Source organism: Brachyhypopomus gauderio, chromosome 1 (assembly GCF_052324685.1).
Source record: "Brachyhypopomus gauderio isolate BG-103 chromosome 1, BGAUD_0.2, whole genome shotgun sequence".
In the NCBI taxonomy this organism is placed as follows: Eukaryota; Metazoa; Chordata; class Actinopteri; order Gymnotiformes; family Hypopomidae; genus Brachyhypopomus; species Brachyhypopomus gauderio.
The window spans coordinates 23,954,261-23,975,804 of NC_135211.1; the positions used below are offsets into that span (position 1 = coordinate 23,954,261).

Here is a 21,544-nt window from a genome sequence, read left to right on the forward strand (position 1 = left end):
TGGATGTATTTAAATGGACTGAAAACTTTGCTCCTTCATTCCTATTTGCCTCTCCTCTGTGACTCAGTTTATCTTCAAGCCAAATTTCTACTTTAACATGGAGCACAATATATATAGAAAAGATCAGATCAGGTAAGACGTAAAGTTTCTTTGTCTCTTGTTATCAGGAATCTTTAATGAGTGAATGTCACAAATAATTACTGAGAAGAGTGTGAATATGTTTTGAGCATATTAATGTATAAAGGGACAGAATAGCAATACAGACATTTAAATACTGACATTTACGCTCTCACAGATTGTGAGTGATGTTGTTTAAGCTGTGTACAGTAGGTTGTGGGTTTTATTCGCATTTACATATATTTCCTGGAGGCCAGTTACAAGATGAAAAATAGTTTTGTTTTTAAATCCTCTTTAGTGTTTCAGTGTAGTCTTCCTAAAGGGCAAAAATCCTTTTAGTCAGTTTTAGTTGTGGCGAATAACCTGAAATGTCTGTGGTAAAAGACAAGGTTGTTATGTTAATGAGAACTCTTAAAAACACACCTTAATGAGTTAGCAAAGATTTGTCCCGGCATGTCAGACGTCACCATCATCTTTCTCCATTGTACCACATTCTGCCATATGGTTTAGTGATAAGTGCAACACATTTCACTTCCCCAGTCTATGAGAAAGGCTGGGGCTCAGCTATATATATATATATATATATATATATATATATATATATATATATATATATATATATATATATATATATATATATATATATATATATATATGTGATATATATAATTTTTTTTTGCCTCCTCCCAGTCATGAAGACTATCAGAAATCAGCTGATTGGCTGTTATCCCAGACACAACACAGGCCCAAAATTGCCATTATCTGTGGTTCCGGACTGGGCCTGCTGGCAGAAGTCCTCCAGTTCCAAGACTCCTTCAAGTATTCGGAAATCCCTGGTTTTCCTCACAGCACAGGTACAACCGTGAGCTCAGCTGAAGCAGGTCACTGAAACAAGAGGACTCGTGGCCTTCTTTCTAGAAAAAAGATTTAGTGAGATAGACAAAGCACATGTACCAAATAATGTAATGTATAATGTATATGTTACCAAAGCTTCACTTTAAATGTTTAAAATACAGACTGTATATCTCCTTGAAATGAACCGGTCACAGCAGACACCATATTAGTAAAAGTATGCATTATGCATTTGTGGTCCCAGATAATAGTCTTGTACTGAAGAAATGTAGTAGTATATATCATAGTGGCTTGTGTGTGTTTTTGTGTGTGTGTGTGTGTGTGTGTGTGTGTGTGTGTGTGTGTACGTGTGCATCTGTTTGTGTGCATGTGTGTGTGAACATTTACACTTGTGCACGCTCTCTTGCGTGTGCATGCACAGTGCAGGGCCATGCTGGGAGGTTAGTGTTTGGTGAACTCAGAGGAAAGACCTGCGTTTGTATGCAAGGCCGTTTCCACATGTATGAAGGTTACTCACTCTCTAAGGTGAGTCCTTTCACACTCTATGGTGTCTGTACTCTTGAGCCAGTCATGACTTAGTCACAAGTGTGAACTGGAGGGAAGTGCATTTCTTCAGTAAATAGCACCATGCGTGCTCTCCTGCTGCTGGTCACGCTGAGCTGCCTCACATGCTCAGTGCCGGTGCTCATTTCTCCAGTCAATGGTACTATTGTCCAGTTTGAACCTTGGGAGGCTTCCATTCAGTCTCTGGACACTTCCATTCAGTCTCTGGACACTTCCATTCAGTCTCTGGAGAGTACAGTAGAAGGCATACATCTTGGAGTAAGAAGGCTGAGATACATGAGCACAGTGTTTAGATGTTTGATGTTCCGGGCATTTCAAAGCCCAAGAGATATGAGGGCTGAGTGTGTTCTGGATCTCTGTCACAGGTTACTTTTCCAGTAAGGGTGTTCAAGCTTTTGGGGGTGGAGACCCTGATTGTCACAAATGCTGCAGGATCTTTAGCAGACAGCTACCACTGTGGTGACATCATGATCATCAAGGATCATATTAACATTCCCGGACTTGCTGGGTTGAACCCACTGAATGGCCCTAACGACGACAAGTAAGTTAGCCAATGCAGACGTGTTTTTATATGAACACAATACAGGGTTATCCAATCACAACCCTTCATTAAGAACCCAGGTATGATGACAAGATGACAATTTCATTCATCATTGAGTTAATTACCAGTTATTTCATTCAAAATGCTAATATGAATAAGAATGGATAAGAACAGAGAGAACATGAGAGAGCTTATGGTTAGCATGGTGCCACTAGGGGACACTGACCATCCTCTTGTCTGTCTGTCTGTCTGTCTATTTCCCAGGTTTGGGCCACGCTTTCCACCAATGTCTGGCGCTTATGATAAAGATCTGCGAAAGCTGGCCTTTGACATCTGTAAAAGCTTGGGCATGTCCAAGTTTGTGCAGGAGGGCGTGTACTGCATGGTCGGCGGACCCAACTTCGAGAGCGTAGCTGAGGCCGGCCTTCTGCACAGACTGGGGGCGGATGCAGTGGGTAAGCATCCATAATCAGTGACATGAACGGAAATTATTATAGTATGCAATTATAAAGGCCAGGGCACACTCGAGGGTGACAGAGTGCATCACTCAGGAAGGTAAATGTGTGTTCTGGTTGCTGTGCCGGAGAGCTAGTTATTTGCTCTGGTAGCCAGAGTGCATGTTTACCTCCCGAAAGACCCGGGATTGAAGCTGGGTGTCACTGTCTTCAGTCATCGCTACATCCAGAATACGATTCATATCTGGCTGACTGTGTTGTGCTCCAGTGGTTCAGTAAAAACAGATAGTTGCAAAAAGCAGATAGTTGACCACAAATGGAAGATTTTTATATTTTCCACCAAGTGTTTTCTGAAGTTCGTGAGTCAGTAGTAAAGCTTCCTCTGCTGCCCTTCAGGAATGAGCACAGCGCCGGAGGTGGTGGTCGCCCAGCACTGCGGCGTCCGCGTGTTCGGCCTCTCCCTCATCACCAATAAAGTGGTGCGGCGCTACGGGGACTCCGACACAGTGGACCATCAGGCCGTGCTGGAGGTCAGCGCGATGCGCGCGGCCGCGCTGCAGGAGCTCGTCGCCGAGCTCGTGGGCCGCATGGACATGAACAACAACACTGCCATGTGATCGCCATCTTCTCCAACTGCCAGCCTCTCCAGCAACTGACACTAGCTGGAGCCCCATGTTTCTTAGCATTATGGGATGTCTTTCAGTGACTTCTCTATCATATTATTTTATTTTGTTATTAAATATCATCTTTGCTAAGTGGAATAATACATTTTCTTAAATTAGCTCTAGTGAGGGCTTTATTTGCACAGTGTGTTTCAGGACACTGACCATCACGGCATCGCAGTTTTAAATGTGATCAATTGAAGATGATTTTGAGGAGTGTTGTTTTTGTTGTGTATTGTACATCATACTGTTTGAACATACACTTGAATTCATTGTATATTCCATGAAGAACAGCAATCACTGTCCTATGAGTCCTATATTTGTGTTAGTCAAAGCTTTTTAGTTGTATTATACTAATTAATATATTGGTACTCGTACTACGACAGTAGCCTAATTATTGGTTTATTTTCTGTTTGTCCTTGCACAAATACAGTGGCTGCCAGTCAAGAGACTATAGCATATCTATTATGTATCCAACTGAAAAATTGTTCATTAATAAAACTTTCACGTGAATTAATTGATGATGCAATACATTCGCCTGGGATCGTACTTTTCTATTAGCAATTAATTCCCATCATTATCCATTATTCATGTTAATCTGCCTGTATGAGTCAGTCAATGAATAGAGTGGCCTATAGATGGCGGTACATTTCCATTGGCGGACTTTCCGTGCGTGTGGTTGCTATGACAATTGGAACTTCTGGAACGTCTGATTTTTAGAACAGCGAATACATAATTCGCGCCATTGAGACGTTCTTGTCTTATCAGAATAATGTTGTGTTGTTTCCACAAGTGAATTCTTAGAAAAGTGTTATGAACAGTGACAGTGATTCTGAAATATCCACGAATATCAAGCACCTATTATTATATTGTTTTTGGAAAACAATGAACAAACTACCGAAACACTTGTTTTGTACTCTGAAAGACGATTTAAAAAATTTGGTAAGTTTATTTATCTCTTGTCTTTTCTTTTTTTCCCGTTTTTGTTTATTTTTAGACATTAAAACTTTTTTGAGAAATCTTTAACCATTTGTGTTGATTGAACCAACCACTGTCAGCTCCGTGATTTAGCCACGCCAGACGAAAGAGTCGGCTGAAAACTGCAAAAAACACAGCTATTGCAAAACTACTAGCTGAAGTTACACTTCACTCTAAACAAAAGGTGGTGTCTTGTGATGTAATCATCATCATCATCAGACTGAAAAACTAAAACATTAATGCAAATCGTCGAAGTTGTGATCACAGTAATAAAGCCATTCCATAAGTTTTTATCTTCAAATCCCCTGTTCAAATGCAGACAATGAAGGTTGAATTTATTCGACCTTTGACCCGTTGATTAAGAATAACTCAGTCTTTGATGAAACCCCTTCATTCCATGTAAAGGCATTAAAACATTCATCCATGTTGAGTCAGCCTGTAGGCTTGTTTGAGGGATGCTGCTTGTTTCTCATATGCTCATGGATTTGGCAGTGAGGTGATTTGACGGCATCTTAAGATTTAAGTTTATTTGTAGTGGCATCATGGATAAATTTGTTTTTCTTCGGAAAGGTGCTGAGAATGATGGCTCCGGCCACATAACACAGATCTAAGGTAAATGTAATAGGGGAGAGAAGGTGTATGTGGGTGTGTGTGTGTGTGTGTGTGTGTGTGTGTGTGTGTGTCCGACATGCAAGCTTTTGCAGCAGTTGATTTATGGCAAAGGTGGTGTTGGAGAGGTCAGAGGTCAGGGGGGCGGAGCCAGTGAAACGAGAGCAGTATTTTCAGGATGAGATTCGAGCTCGGAGTTGAACGCTCGCTTTGTCACTGCCCTGCACATGTGTGTGTTCAGTAATTAAGCACTGACCTTCTGTGCATGAGCTCTGGGTTCAGCTGCCGTTGGCCTGGAGTGTGCAGACCTACAGGCCTGGAGTGTGCAGACCTACAGGTCTCTCTCTCTCTCTCTGTCTCTCTCTCTCTCACACTAGACCTACAGGTCTCTCTCCGTCTTTCACACAACACCAGCGGCCCGGGTCCCCTGCACTGGATGAATTTTATTGATTTATTTATTAAATCAGTGCACTAAACTGGACATGATCAATTGTTGCGGTGTGAAGGGTGGGATAGTTAATGTCCTTTAAGACATTGTTCTGATTATTATATAGTTATTGTGTATTAAATTGAATTAATATTTAGCATTATTATTGTCGTTGTTATTATTGCTATATTGTTATTATTGTAAATGCCAACTTTATTATTTTCAAGGACTACAGCAAGTGGGAGCGCAGCAAAACAACAAATGGTTTCAAATCAACGGAAGCGCGACCGATCCTATGGGCTTCAGCTGGACCTGCTCGCCAACCGGCCAGACCATCCCATCGACCGATCTCAGAGCAGCACGGCGAATCTACACCTCACACTGAAGTGAAACATGTCCAGTCTGAAAAAGCTGGTGAGCCCGTATCGGCAAAGCACTGCGTTCTAAACGTCGTCTCTGTGTGACACACAAGCTCATGGCTGCTCTTCTTCTCTGTGAACAGGGAGATCCCGAGAAAGCAGCATCCAAGAGTCGCCTACAGCTCCATCTAGACTCTCCAGAAGGACACAAAACAAGAGATGGGAGGACAAGTCAGTCAGTATGAATGATACGACGAAAATACAGCAGGTGCGTGAAGCCATAGGAAATGGGCAAAATCGTTTCAGGCTTATCTGTCATCGTGGCAAGCTTTTACAACACGAGCTGTCGTTCAGATGCTCATCAGGTCTCAGAAAAGGGCTGTTGAGGAGTTGGAAGAGCATTGTAAACTGCTAGAGGACGTGAACCAGCAGGGGGTCAGGGACATTGAGGACACAGATAGACAGAGTGTGTCCAGGGCAAGGGAACTCCTCATCCAGTACGCAAAACTAGGGGTGAGTTAGCTGAGTCCTCCGTGAACACAGGATGCTTTTACATAACCAAACTGGAACCTAGAAGGCCATTTGAAAGACGGTTCATTGGTAGTATGTGACTACAAATGGGATTTAAATGTATTTCAGAATAGACTTTAACCAATTAAATGTGATGTGATTTAAGAGGTCAGGAGCTGCCTACAGCAAATGGAGCACCATGCAGATCACACAGGCCAGAGCTGAGCTGAGGGACACTGTCCAGGAGGCAAAGAATCAACTCTCTGGTTAGATGAAAGTCTCATTTACCAACTAAATTATAACTATATTGACTAGTTAATCTTTCCCCCAAGCTTCCCCTCAGAGTACAGATAAATGCCTTTTTGCCTTTACTTCTGTTGAACCTTCCACTGTTTCTGACATCCTTAGTGGGCCGTCTTCCTCTTCCTGCAAACTTGACCCGGCTCCCCCCGCTCTTCTCAAATCTATTTCCTCTGTTATATCCACTCCTATTTCCGACTTGATAAACCAATGCTTCTTGTTAGGCACTGTCCCCTCTTCTCTCAAAATAGCTGCTGTCACACCTATACTCAAAAAACCTGGTCTAGACCCATCTTTGCTATCTAATTACAGACCCATCTCGAACCTCCCATTCATGGCTAAAATAATGGAAAAAATTGTTGTCATGCAACTGCATGACTTTCTTTCCAGTAATACGCTGTATGAGCCTTTTCAGTCTGGTTTTCAGACTCTACACAGTACTGAGTCTGCTCTCCTAAATAAGAGTTGCAAACAATCTCCTGCTCGCAGCAGATTCCAGACTGTTCAGCATTCTAGTCCTTTTGGACCTCATTGCTGCTTTTGACACAATAAACTAGGGCTGATGGCAAATAATCGATTAATCGTTGGTCGACCAAAAAATTTACTAGTCGACCAAATTCCATTGGTCGATTGGTTGAAGGGAAAAAAAGCTGCGTCTCGTCAAAGGGCTTCTGGGACTTTTAATTTCAACAGCGTGACAAAGGAAGACGTGACACGAATTTACCGTTGGTGGTTTGTTTGACAAGGACAGCGCTGGACATGCGACCTGTGATTATCGGCAGTGGTGAGGGATTCAAAAATCTAATTGAATGCCTCGAGCCCGGATATAGCCTGGATAGACGTAAAACAGTGATGCACGCGGTTAAGAGCAAATACAGCAATACAAAACAAACACTTTAGGGCAAGATCGAAAACTGTAAAGCACTCAGCTTCACAACTAGGGCTGGGTATCGATTCAAATTCCAAGAATCGATCCGATTCCGATTCTGAAGATTAAGAATCGATTTATTTCGATTTAATCCGATTTAATCGATTCGATCCGATTCGATCCAATTCGGGGTTTAGTGTTATTAAAAATGCATTTATTTGAGCTGTTTCCTGACTATGTACAGAAGCAACATGCTAAAACTAGTATTATATCAATATTAATCAGCAAATAGTTACTGGTAGTTGGTAGTTACTGATGGCTGGAAGACTGGTGAAAAGGGTAATCATAAATCTACCTTCAAGAAAGGTAATCCAGGGCAATAAACAGAGGACATCTTTGAGGTGTCTATATCTGCAACAGTGGACTCCTACTGGGACACTAACCAGTGCATTATTATTATGATTGAAATAATTAAGAAGTCACCCAAAAGCTGTTGCTACCAAATGCATTTTTATTTTAAAAATGCTCACACTTAATAAACTGAAAGTATAAAATGTAAACGTGTATTTTTCTTTAAAGTGAGATTATAAGAACAGAACTCTCACGTTACGGTCCCCGACCCCTCCCTGTTGGGCGTGTGTTAACATTGTCTGCGTCTACTCGTCTGCGTATCTCCGTGGGTGCGGGTGCGTCTTGTGATAATCCTCACCTGTGACTCGTCTCGTCATCACGTGGGGTTTGTGTGGTTTGTCTACTTAATGTGCGTTCGCGCAGCGTCCTGTGCTCGTCGTTGTTTGAGTCACACATGTTCTATGTAAACGTGTTTTATGTGTGCTGTCTGCGCTTCGGTAAATGTAATAAACGTAATGATTTGGAAAGTGCAAAGGATTCTGTCTCGTCCATCGCCTTGCGCTCCAACGTTACAAGAACATTTTTAACTTTTTTAAACTGTAAAAACACTGGGTAAACTGTCAGTGACATGGACTAACTGTAAATAGTCACTGACACTGGATAAACTGTCCTTCTGTTTTTAGATTGCCGATTTGACTATTGTCCGATGCCGTGTTGTTTTACAGTTAGTTAGACCTCTGGTTAGACCGAGCACGCCTGCGTGAATTCAGTGACGAGGCGGGGGTAAAAGTTCACAAAAAATCGATCTTTGGACGTACGAATCGATTATCAGATCATCATATGCTAATCGATTCTGAATCGGAAAATCGATTTTTTCAACACAGGCCTATTCACAACGGATATATGGACTAACCAGATGGAAAGTTACATGACGGTCACAGCGCATTTTATTTCTGATAACTGCCGAATGCATTCATTCGTGCTGGGAGCTAGAGTTGGGAGTGAGCCACACAGCTGCTAACATAGGAGAGACTCAGCGAAGTAATGGCAGAGTTTAGAATCCCCGCGGAAAAAAGGGTCGCTCTTGTACACGACAATGCCGCGAACTCTTCAACTGGGAGAAGAACTGAGCAGATAACGGATTTTTGTGTAGGCTATAGACCTAGTGTTTAGATGAACCAGGAAACATTGTTAGTCACACAAGGTTACTCCTGGCGTTAGTGGTAAATGCGCATAGATGCGGCAGCCCGGCATTAAAGATAAAACTTCACAAATGTGTATCCCGGTCAAAATGGGATTATTTTTTTTAGGGCGGGGGAGGGGGTCAATTGGTCGATTAGTCGGAGTAAATGACGACCATTGGTCGACCAAAAAAATCCTTGGTCGTGGACAGCCCTACAATAAACCATAACATTCTTCTTTCCAGATTACAGTCTATCGGTGTTACAGGACTGGCTCTTAGTTCGCTACAGTGTTATCTCACCAACAGGCAACAATTTATATCACTAGGCTCCTACAGATCTTCCACTACACCTGTCATTCAGGGGGTACCCCAGGGCTCCGTTCTTGGACCCCTTTTATTCATTCTCTACATTTCCCCCTTAGGCAATATCATCTGGAAACATGGCCTACATTTCCATTGCTATATACATTAAGATCTACATCAGTGCTGCTTCCCCTTCTGCTTCCGCCCAGACACTGAGTGCTTGCATCTCTGACCTTAAACTCTGGCTGCACCAAAACTACCTCAAACTCAATGCCGATAAAACTGAGGTCTTATTGGTAGGCTCAAAATCACTAATTCCTGATATCCGTAACATCACCGTCAATGTCGATGGTGCTTCCATTAAGCCTTCTTATACTATCAAGAACCTTGGTTGTCTATTCGACTCAACACTTAGTTTTGAAACTCATAAGTTTTGTAACTAAAACAGCGTTCCACCAACTGCAATATTGTTCGTCTCCGCTCCATCCTCAGAGATGACGATGTTCACGCCTTCATCTGTTCATGTCTTGATTACTGCAATTCCCTCTTCTTCGGTCTTCCAGCTAAACTTTTAAACTGCCTTTAGTACAGCCAGAACTCAGCAGCTCGAGTCCTCACATCTACTATGTGCTCTGCGCACATCACACCCGTCCTTCAGCAGTTACACTGGTTACCTGTCACTTGCAGAATCAACTACTGATTCTTACGTTCAAGGCTCTTCATGGTTTTGCCCCTGCATATCTCACCTACTCATCAAGGTTTATCGTCCCTCTCGCACCCTTAGATCCTCACACTTCACTTTTCTCATTGTCCCACACACTAAGCTTGCTTCCATGGGCAGTAGATCTTTCAGTGCTGCTGCCCCAAAACTCTGGAACTCTCTGCCTCAATCTCTTTGTAACTGTCTTTTTTCAAAAACCAACTTAAAACTTTCCTCTTTACCTCTCATTATTCTTCCTAAGTGTGTTTTCCCTCATATATGTGATGTTAAGCGTCCTTGGGTTTGTGAAAGGTGCTATATAAATGTAACCTATTATTATTATTATTATTATTATTATTATTATTAAATAATTAGATAAAAATTTGGATTTAATAATATGATTCTAATGTCTAGGCATGAACAAAGAACGCCAAGCAATTAAGGCTTTTGTTTTGTACTTTTTCTGAACATGAACTTCTGCAGTCCTGAGTTTGTATGGGTCAGATCTGGAGTAGATCTTCCAGACATTCTACAGGACTGGCTCACGAGTCATAGATGTAAAATTAAGCATAAATAAAAATAAAAAATAAGTGCTGTCTTTTCAACACTTTAGGTCTTCAGGTAAAACTGGAGGCAGTGATGGCACAAGTGCTGGACGCCCGGACAGAGCTTCACACCCTAAAGACGTACAAAGACAAGGAGTATCCAGTCAAAGCCTTGCAGATCGCCAACATGAAGGTGGACCTGGACAAACTGCAGAAGGCCCAGCAGGTACAGCAACAAACCACCCGTTCTTACAGAAGACCTTTAAAGGGGGCAGGGAAGGGCAGAAGACTGAACAGTGGACAATACTGTAAAACCCTCTGTTCAACTGGCATGACTATAACACAGTTTCATTTGCTGTGGGATGTTTGGAATCATTTCTAGGTTATCAGGGTACAAAGGTCTTGGATCAAATGGATTCTTTTTTTTGGCAGACATTTAGACATTTAAAAAGCCCTCTGGAAAGTTTCTGTCTCTGATAGCATACTTCCCTCCCTCATTCTGTCAGGATGAATGTGACGATGTCAGTGTGCTGTGTCAGACAGAGATGGCCAGTCTGGAGAAGCAGCTCCAACAGAAAGAACAGGAAGTGCTGTCTGCCATTGCTAAAGTACTGGACCATCGCTGCAGACACTTGGTACATTTGAGCTAAGAGTGTTTAATCGACTACACTGGGGGATATTAATATTTGGTGATATTCTTTTTTTACAGCAAAGTGTGTCTTGTGTCCCTCCACTTGTGAAACATATGGTTTTACATAACCACACCATGAAGAGAGAAATCAAACTACACAAACAGGTGGCCTGTTCATTCATACTATATGCCCAAACTTCTCAGATATTAAGATATTTTCATGACTTATCTTGCGGTAAATTAAGGATTCACAATATGTAGTATATGAAAATCTTCTTCCTAGGAAATAATGGAATTGGAGGAGGAAAACAGCGCCCTCTTGAGGAACATTCAGGCCCTGCAGCTGTTGAGGCCTAATTGCAGCAAAGAAGTCTTCAATGTTTTTCCAAAGTCAGACCGGTACGTACGAGTCATGGATCAACATGTCTTTTACATGATCCACCGCTACAAATCCGATTTCTTATCCATGAAGAAGACTTCTATAATATCAGAACAGGTGCACGTTTTTTTTAATTGTTGTTTAAAAATACGTTAATAGATCATTATTAAAATTATGTTCTCTGACCAATATAATTAAGAAACGTCATGAATTATCACTAAAGTGGGGCAGGCTGGGTATGTTTAGTCATTGACATTGTATTAATATTCTTATTAAAGTGGCAAAAGCCTGCATGTATGAATGATACATGCAGGCTAATGCCAAGAGACTCCTTCACAGCTGTTTACAAACACTGGCACCGCACAGTGATGAATTATACTCATTAACTGCAGAATTCGCAGTATATGTGCTTTATGGGAAACTACCAGTTAAGATTAATTCAAAAACATTAAAGTTGCAATAAGTGGCATGCGCATGGATAGTAGTAGTGGCATATTAAATTAGCAGGGCACATTCAATAGCTGTCAGTGCATGTTTGTCCCAGCATTACAAATGAGGCAGACAGGAGGCGAAGTCTTAGGAGGCGAATCCACCTACTCCTCTTTCCAAGGAAGAAAAGGAGGGGAAAAAGTAATGGGTCAGCGTAAGGCGTGTAATATTACAGTTTTGGAAAAAGCTCCGTCTTAAAGATTAATGAAGAACAGCATCATACCGCACATTCATGGAATCCCAGTTGGCCATTAAAGGTTAATAAGGGTTTCACGTTTCCCAACGGCTTGTTCCAAAACAGCGTGACATTTTCCTCCCCATGACAATCACTCATATCTGCAGAGCATCAGCACCACTGTGCTGCTGGACTCTGCACATGCTGAAGGCTTGATTACATAATCCTTTGCAAACATGTGACCTATTAGACAAGTGAGGTACTTTGATGTAGGCTCTTGAGTTTATGGTTCTTTTAACCTTTTTTCCATAAAAAGTGCTTATTTGTCTCATGTCAAGACATACTCAGTTTTAACAAACAACACAGTATGATTGAGATTTCCATTTCGAGGGTAATAGCAACCAGATTTGGGATTTCCTGGCTCACGCGTGACAAAGGCTCGAGTTGAGTGTGTGCAGATGGCCTGAGCCCCAGCAGAGTCTGTCCCCCTGAGCCCCACCAGAATCTGTCCCCCCACTTCCTGTGTTAAACAGAATACCCCCCCCCCCATTATAATGGCCACATTTAAGGGCAGATGTTCTATAAAGAGTCTCTGTTTGCATCCTGATTTACACACTTCACAGCCACAGCTGCTGAGGGAACCTCCACACAGACACACATATGCATTCCCATGCACACCCGCAATTTAATTTTGAATAGTTTGTTCCCCTTTGGCGTGATATGCAGCCTCTGTTATTCACAAGATAGCTGTCACATGGTTTATTGTCACAGTGAATTACTCATTGTGCATCCCCACATTGATTTATAGTCAGTGTTCAACAGCCTATGTATGGGAAAATGTCTCTTACATTATGTAAACCATTCTTTGGTGGATGGTTATTCATACGCGTTCATTGTGCAAATGAGAGTTGAGAAATTTGAGAGTATGTGACGTATGCGTTGAGGTGACCTGTCCATACTGTGTTTGATATGACTTCATGCTTGAGTAATGCATGCTCGCAAGATCAGAGGAGTTTAAAACCATATATATGAGTTACACCATTTCCTCTTATGATGCTATAAAAGACAGGTGAGTAACAGCGTGTCTGGTTTTCATTGCAGGTGTGATCCAGATATAGATGTCCACCTCAGCGTAAAAAGACATGACTGCCTGCCTATATAATTGTATGGCAAAAGGGCACCCTGACTTAACCTCACGTAGATTCAGTGGTCGAGTTCATTTTCAACACCACTGCCTGCACACAGTGGTAATGAAGGTTATTTTCACTACATGTGGCTTTACTGTTTTCTCCTCATTGTGTTTGGAGTACGCTTAGTCATAAGCTTTACCAGAACTATAAGAAAATGTAATAAACAATAAACTGAAATTTTATGCAATTCTGTGTGTAACTTCATAGTATTACAGATAAACAGGGGTTTTAAACTTCAATACATATGCTTAAAATGTTTTAACTACATTAAATATAATTATTGAAGTTAAATACATATTCAGCTCATAAAACAGTCATTATTATTATGGATAGTTTTTACTCATATATATATATATATATGTGTGTTTATGGTATATGTTTAATTGCCAACTCTCCAAATGTTGAACTTTATTCTTGGATGTTTGGACATTTATTTGCCTAGCTCACCCTTCTAAATCTGTGCAAACCCTGTAACTGCAGTTTTGGGACATTGCTGTAACTGAATTAAGTGTGGGAACAGGACTTGTTCTGTAAACAGTTAGGGCCTTCATCACCCACTGCACGGGCGACTGCTCTGATTAGTTCTGATGTTGCAGTTGGAATAGATTCATGAGAGCAGATTCCTGCAAAAGCCAGTTGGACTTTATGTGCTTATGTGTTAGATGTGTGGACGTTTATACTTGTTATACATTTGAAGACACAAAAGTTACTGTTTTCTTCATGGTTGTGCAATTGACACTTGGGGTTGCATTTGGCAAAACTTCACAGTAGCATAGTTATCAAAGTAAGACGAAAGATGAAAGATCAAAGACGCTGACTAATACATAAAGACTTACAAGGTTTTATGTCGAACTTTAGTGTTAAGCAGGAAGTGACTGAAGCTCGACGTCATTTTGTTGGAATTTTTGTTGGAGACTTGACTGAACTCTCGGAAAACTTCCAGATCACACAGAATATATGACCCGGCGCGATGTAAAAAGGACAAGAATGAAAGAGCTTCGGCTCTGAGGACCCACCAGACTGGAAACTTGCTGATTTGAAAGCATAGGTCTCCGTGAACAGGGTGAGGAATTAGTAATATAAACGCAATGTACAATTCACAAATGCGTTATGCGCAAAAAAAAAAAAAAAACATTCACGCGTGTTATCTCAGGATACGTGCGATCACTGCTTCAAAACTTACCTAAGATGTTAATATTCAGGCACGCTTAATGAAAAGGGAACCTCTAAACATCTATATTTACAGCCCTCACGAAAGGCTTAAACGTGAAAGCTCGAACTCACCAGTGTTTGGTGCCTTGGCGCGCACCAGTGCGAGGCTTTGTGAAGGCAAGGGTGAGAGAGGAGTGTGACAGACAGAGCGAGGAGGAAGGACGGGGGGAGGAAGAGAGAACAACCCCTGATTCCACTCTTGCATTTTTAACGGCGTTGTGGAACTTTGCTGGCTGTTGCTATGACTCCTTGGGTGTAGCGTTACAGCGCAACCTACTACAAGCAAAACTGATTGATGCGCGCTCCGCTCGCGTGTGCCGATGGAGGAGCGGACGAGACCGGGCGAAGCACGTTCACTTTATCGTCTTTGTCATTTCACTTTATTTAGGCTACTTGGCCCTACTAAATTCATGCATGATCTTTATTGTGAGTAAATCTTAGAATCTGTATAGTTTCTTCTTCTTTGGTCTGCAGTTTTGCTGGACGTATATGTAAAGTTTGCACGTGTGGTTTTTTTCAGCTGTCATTTACACTTAGGCTGAAGTTAAGTGTTATTTAACTTTTCGTTTGAAGGCATGTTTCCAAGATGACACTCAACACGGAGAGAGAGGGTAAGGAAACCCTACGGAGAAGAGCGAGCACTCCGGTCCCCTCCTCTCACCAGTCGGGCCCGAGAGACAGAGAGCCCCAAGTCGACCCTCGTCACCCTCCGCTCGGTCACTCCGCTTCTTACAACCCCGGAGACAAAAGCATCATTTCCCGGGCCAACTGGTCCTCAGACTCCGATGAGTCGGACAGTTCAGGAGCTGAATGCCTCTATCGCGTAGTTTTGTTGGGAGACCACGGAGTAGGAAAATCGAGCCTTGCCAACATATTCGCAGGAATACAAGAAAAGGACGCGCACAACCACATTGGAGGTAGGCTGTTTTAACGGTTACATTATTCATTAGTTCTGTATCTTGTGTTATTTTGTCAATACCATGTTTGTATAAGGTGAACCCCCACATCAAAATTTGTTTTGAGGTATAAGTTCATTTTTTCAGCTTGCCATGTTAAATTTAATTGCTGGCTTTATTGCCATTGCATTATTACCCTTAAACTCTCAGTACTATCTGAATTATTTAACTCCCAAGATGACACGTGTTGTAATCATTCTGAAAACAATTATTTTAGGTTGGTATTGATTCATATATTGGTGACTACAGGAAACACATCAATATGTCAAAAGGCTACTGAAATGTTGTAGTTTACAATTTTATTAACTGCTGGGTTTAGTTTCTGCACATGACAGGTCAGAAGCAAAACAAATTCAGATCAATAACCTTGTTGAGTTGGGGGCGGGAATGGGGGTGGGGGGTATGATGGGGTTGGGGTGGTGGTGTTGGGGAAGTGAACGTGGGGGGGGGGGGGGGGGCACATTTTCCCTTGTCATTGTGTTCTGTGGTTATGAGATGGTCCACTCTGACTGACAGTCTCTGTCACCCCTTTATAAACTCTGATTGACCGGCGTTCACAGAAAATTAAGAAAATTAAGTGCCTTTGCAAAAAAATTCAAAACTAAATAAATTATAGACTGTGCTGGTATGTGTAGAAGGGGGAAGACGATCCACCATGTGATTCTTTTACAATTGTCAAAATATCTCAGTATTGGCTGAGACACATTCCACACATTTTTACACTTGACAACCGTTTTTCCTGTCAGAAAGCAGCATAATTAGTTTATAGGTCTGTACCCAGATGAATTTGAAATGAAGCGATAGAAGTTCAGTTTTAGCTTTTATTTAGAAGTGTACAACTGTATTAAGGGAACGATTTTGCAATCACATCTGTTTTTACACTGAGAATGCTGGTTTTCCTAATTTTCTTCTGGTAAAATGTAAGTTGTAAGCCCAAGTTAATTTTCATCTCAATATTTTGTTCCAGGCGTTTTTTTTTTCTATGTTTTTATCTAGCTGAGACACAATTGATCCAGGCTGTCACTTAGAGTGGACCATGTCACAGAGTTACCAGTGTTATGCATTTCATGGTTAATGCCAGTATATTAATTCTCATTAGGACGTATTCAGAAAAAATGTTCTTGTCATTCATTGATGTGTTCATCTGTGTTCTGTCATATTTGTTGCTATAGCAAAGACCATGAGTAAAAGTTACTACTCAGTAACCAAGTGCAATGCAGTCAAATCTGACACAGCTCTGTTCCTACAGAAAGGCATAGACCTTCCAGAGAACTTTGAGTGATACTAAGCAGGAGACCTCACTAGAAATGGCAGCACAACAGAATGAGGATGAAATGAAAGGTTTTAGAGATTTTAAAACGATTTAGTACTCATTTTAGATCCTCATTCCAAGTTAGCTTAACTCTCAACTTGAGAGATATACCAGGCTTGTAGAGTTGCGTCAACATAATGGCAGGGGTGTGTGTGTGTGTCTGTGTGTGTGTGTCTGTGTCTGATAACCTGTTACTGTGTTTCCTGATCCTTAGAAACACGATCAGTGTTACTGCTTTTTCCCTTATCTTCATGCATCAGCACACTGAGTCATTCAGGAAATTGTTATTTCTCAGTTTCTTCAGTCTATTAGCTATTAATGTTTCTTGCTTTAAAAGTGGCTGTGATTCCTAGTCAAGAAACTCCTGTCAAGTATTAATACATGATACTGAATGCAATCGGAAGAGAAATTTGCATCGGATAAATGGATGGTTAAATTTGCATTTGAACTCAACTGATGAGGCTCTTTTTTATAAGTGATTATAGAGCTATTTAAATATAGGTATACTATTTTTAGTACAATTAGATGCAGCACATTTAGATACCACTAACTGATTCAAAGTTCCAAAGTATTGTGATTGATTAAAGCTTCTTTTTTTATCCTGCTTTAAATTAATGTTGATGGTAAAGTGGAATATGACTTTTGTCTCGGTGCTCTAAGTACATGGAGGACTTTGGAAGTGACGGCGTGGAAAGAGGAGACACGGTGTGCTTCACCCTAATGTAAAGTGTGTTCATCTTCTTGTCAACCTGACCACGGGGTCAGCCTGAAGCAGACAGTGCTCTCTGCCCCCTGTTTCGCTCCGCTCTCACTCTTCATGAACATGAAGCAATAACATAACCGTAGACAAGGAGATCAGGGACAAACATGTCAACAGCAGCACACACGGGGAGCTGTGTCCTCTTTCCGAACGGCTGAACTGCAACGGTGTCTGTCTGAAATGAACGTGTTTGTGCTGACAGTCGTCTGTGATTTATCTGAAACGTTCCTTCTTTTGGTTACTGCACAGTGTTGAAGTTGTAATCATTTTGGAGAACCATATAAATACAAGCCCCTTTCACTGGACCGGATTAATAAAACTTCCCTATACCACATAAAACACGTGACGCGGTATTTCGTTATTTAATACCTGTTCATAAAGTTTATGTGGGGATAATTAGCACACCATTGGAAACTGCACTAAATTCACAGATGCAATATGTGAATGTAACTCAAAATCCACATATGTCTGTGCATATTAAAAAAGACCCATGTCAAGTAAACCAGTTAGATAAACATGCAACATATGTGTAACTTTCACCAAGATGGGAACTGTGTGGATGATGATTTGATTACTTATATTGCAGTTGCAAGTTTGGCATCATGCTCACTCCAAACTGATTGAAACTGTGTCTCTTCAATAAAATAGTCAACCAGCTCAGTGGGTTTGCGTGCAGAGTTTTGTTGATGACCTGTGTGTGTGAGAAAGTATTGTTGGAGAAAACCTCCTCCCATGCCACATGGCTTCTTACCAGGACCTTTATGGTTGGACAGGTTCAGGTGGTATTTTTTCTGGAGAGGTGTTCTATTATGAATCACTAACGTCATATGTAAATGAGGACAAAATGGAGTAGCGTCATATATCACGCAAGTGGTAGAATACACCACCAAACCACATTTATGAAAGAGGAAACGTGTTACGACTGAGCTGTTGAATGAATGAATGAAGGAATGAATTAATTTTACATTTATATAGCGCCTTTCAAGATATCCAAGGTATCTAGAACACCTATTTGCTGTTAACGTCATGTTAAGTCTGTCTGGTTTAATCTGATTTTAAGAATTTGTGGGTGTATTTGTTGAGTTTCTCTAAAGGAAAACGATCAGCCATAAATAGATAGGTGAGTTCTTGAAGCTTGTTTGTGATCTTTACTGCTTTAGAGGACACATATGAAAGAACACTGACAGTGGATGGAGAAGAGACCACTCTCATAGTAATGGATACATGGGCAACCGAAAAGCAGGTATGATAAGTAAACATGCATTTCTCCAAACACACAAAATCCACAGATGAAAATAACAAATCAAATTCACTTTCTACACTATACAAAATAAACCAATTTGGTCCCCACTCTCTGAGTTACATGGAGCTGCAAATTACACTCCACAAAAACAGCAGGCTCCCCAATGCCTTTCCGTTAGCGAGTACCGTGGTTGGCACGTGATGGCCCGGTGCCACTGGCCAAACCCCATTGACAGGAGGTGAACTGGATCTGGCTTTTGTGTAACAAATAAACAAAGGCAATGCCACCGCCTCCCTGCAGAGTCAGCAGATGCAAAGCATTGGGGACCAATTCCAGCACTATTGATCCCGCGGCTGCGTGGGGGCCCCCCGCCTGGAGCACCACCCACATGACATGGGCACACGGCTGTGCCGGGCACACGGTCATGGATCACACTGGTATTAGTGGCTATAAATTGCGTGTCACTTTTCATTTCTTTACTTTCCCGCCACATTATAAACTCTAGAAAGTCTAGAATAGTGTGCAGTGAGTGATGATGACTGTAATACTCCTAGTACAAAAGTGATCAGGTTTTTTGTTTTTTTGGGGTTTTTTTTTTGACAATTATCAATCCATCCGTGAGCCGAATCAGGAAGGATGGGGAAAAGGAAAATGAGAACTGCGCAGGACTGGACTTGAGAGGTGCATGTGAAACTCTCTGTGTCTTACAGGAAGAGGATGAGAAGTGGGTTCAGGATTATTGCATGCAGGTGGGCAACGCTTACGTCATCGTCTACTCCATCACAGACCGCAGTACCTTCGAGAGCGCCTCAGAGCTACGTATCCAGCTCCGACGCCTTCGCCAGGCCGAGAACATTCCCATCATCCTCGTGGGCAACAAAAGCGACCTGGTGCGCTGCCGAGAGGTGGCGGTAGAAGGTGAGAAAACAGGATCTCCGAAGTGAATTTTCTGTTGCCTTTAGAGTAACTCTTGCACTACTGTTGTTAGAATAACTGCTCCTGTGATGATGGTATGCAGATGCAGGATCAGGTTTTTCTCTAGTGTAAACAGGGCTTCACTGAGCTGTTTAATAGATTCAGTATGCGAGTGGTATAATCTTGTTTCATGCTGGTCTCCTGTCTCGCTGGCCTCGTGCAATGCCATGCTCCCAAGCGTACTTGCACTAACAGTGACCCAGGGTACTGTTTTTGCCAGAGGGCCGGGCCTGTGCCGTCGTCTTTGACTGCAAGTTCATCGAGACGTCTGCGTGTCTGCACCACAACGTCCACGAGCTGTTCGAGGGCGTCGTGAGGCAGATCCGCCTGCGGCGGGACAGCAAAGAGGTCATCGAGCTCCGTCGCTCCATCTACAAACGCAAAGAGAGCGTCACTAAGAAGGCCCGGCGCTTCCTCGACAGGCTCGTGGCCAAGAACAACAAAAAGATGGCCCGCAAAGTGCGCTCCAAGTCCTGCCACGACCTCGCCGTGCTGTGAGGGGACATCTTGTGAGATTCCTCCTTCTTTTGCCTTCACCCCTGTCTTTTCTTTCTCCTTTCTCTTTTCTTTCTCCTTTCTCTTTTCTTTCTCCTTCTCGTCATCTTTTTTTTATCCCTCTCTCCTCTTTTCCTGAAAGGATCTGTTGTGTACTCCGAGACTTGTAGAACCACCAGTTAAGGACATGTTTTTTATTTTTTGTGCTACTTGTTATTTATTTAACAGTTTCAAAGCTGGTGGAATGTGTTATCGATTTCTTTTCTACTGACTCTCTTGACAACACATTCAACTAATATATCTGGATAATGATTATTTGAGAAGATTGTTGTATTTCCTAAAGAAAAGGTTCATAGCTGTATATAACAGATGAGGGAGGTTTGATTGGTTTGATGTCTGTCAGCATGTGGCTTCTCATATTGGGTAGACTAGCCTAGGGGATCCAATTCTGACTGCACAGTGTTTCAGAGTGACACAACAGTAAAAACAATCCTTTGCCATTTTTAGCAGAAACAAAGATCCTTTTTAAACACTGGGGTATTTTGCTACAAGGTGAGCACTATCCAAAGAGACAGACCATGGTCTTCGCTTTAAATATTTGCACTAATGTACAAATGTAATGTTTTGCTGACCTCTACTAACTGGCCAGTTCACATCCTGATTCAAATTTGAATATAGCTGTTGGGATTCTGGATGTTCTGCATCTTCCAGCTTCAGCTGGGAGGAATTCAGCGGTGCTAGCTGGCACGCTAAACGGGACAGGCTGGCGTGGTGTGTGGTGAAAGTTTCATCATGTACGCGCCGCTTCCCAGTCTTTGAACTTTTTTGGATCTGTGTTTAATTTCAAGATACTATGCAACTGTCCTCGTTATTTCAAAGGGCTCTGTGTAACTAGTTCAAAGTTTATTACATGGTGTGAACACCGAAGAAATCGAGAATAACAAAGAAGAATACTTTGTGGACGCATATTTTTCTTTCCATTTTGTGTCCACTTGTTAGAAGCTACAGATACAAAAAAATAATAATTTTGTAAAAAAAAATGTTGGTTTGTAAATATATAACATTACTGTATACCTATAATTTGTATAATACAATAAATTAATAATAAATGAGCACATATGGCAATTTATTAAAATGTTATTTAATATAAAGTTGAATATACTTTCTTTATATTAACCCCTACAACCATTTCAGAATATTTTGGTCTCTGTATTTGGTCTTCTTAATTGTGATAACGGTGAATGATTTTAAATATTCTTTCCAATGTTCTCTGTATTTAATAATTGTGCTGTACTTGTAGTTGTGTTGTAGTTTTAGGTTGTAGTCAGAATGTCTTGTGGAGCAGTTCAGCTGCTTTGGAACTTTACACATACAGCATAGATCTCTTCATGCGAAGAAATCCG

The 21,544-nt window shown here is 41.5% G+C and overlaps 3 protein-coding genes across 6 annotated transcripts; all 3 read left to right on the plus strand.

The window, feature by feature from the left end:
* Positions 1-3,722, plus strand: LOC143513208 (purine nucleoside phosphorylase-like). The gene is made up of 6 exons (XM_077004343.1): positions 1-132; positions 808-971; positions 1,391-1,494; positions 1,899-2,074; positions 2,339-2,529; positions 2,926-3,722. The coding sequence occupies exons 1-6, from the start codon at positions 98-100 to the stop codon at positions 3,144-3,146; spliced, it is 891 nt and encodes a 296-aa protein (XP_076860458.1). The 5' UTR covers positions 1-97; the 3' UTR covers positions 3,147-3,722.
* Positions 3,723-3,858: 136 nt separating this feature from the next.
* Positions 3,859-13,333, plus strand: LOC143513180 (uncharacterized protein C20orf96-like). Of its 3 annotated transcripts, none has more exons than XM_077004293.1 (10): positions 3,859-4,133; positions 5,433-5,619; positions 5,708-5,832; positions 5,919-6,077; positions 6,241-6,340; positions 10,393-10,550; positions 10,831-10,932; positions 11,034-11,120; positions 11,239-11,354; positions 13,100-13,333. In XM_077004293.1, the coding sequence occupies exons 1-10, from the start codon at positions 4,005-4,007 to the stop codon at positions 13,158-13,160; spliced, it is 1,224 nt and encodes a 407-aa protein (XP_076860408.1). In that variant the 5' UTR covers positions 3,859-4,004; the 3' UTR covers positions 13,161-13,333. The 3 variants fall into 3 exon arrangements, with proteins under 3 accessions (XP_076860408.1, XP_076860425.1, XP_076860417.1); XM_077004310.1 differs by having other exon boundaries at positions 5,930-6,077; XM_077004302.1 differs by lacking the exon at positions 5,919-6,077.
* Positions 13,334-13,800: 467 nt separating this feature from the next.
* rem1 (RAS (RAD and GEM)-like GTP-binding 1) lies at positions 13,801-21,250 on the plus strand. 2 transcript variants are annotated; one of them, XM_077004331.1, is made up of 5 exons: positions 13,801-14,251; positions 14,974-15,317; positions 18,589-18,671; positions 19,382-19,589; positions 19,867-21,250. In XM_077004331.1, exons 2-5 carry the CDS (start codon positions 14,987-14,989, stop codon positions 20,142-20,144), a joined length of 900 nt encoding a protein of 299 aa, XP_076860446.1. In that variant the 5' UTR covers positions 13,801-14,251; positions 14,974-14,986; the 3' UTR covers positions 20,145-21,250. The 2 variants fall into 2 exon arrangements, with proteins under 2 accessions (XP_076860446.1, XP_076860436.1); XM_077004321.1 differs by lacking the exon at positions 13,801-14,251 and adding an exon at positions 14,352-14,826.
* Positions 21,251-21,544: the final 294 nt, after the last annotated feature.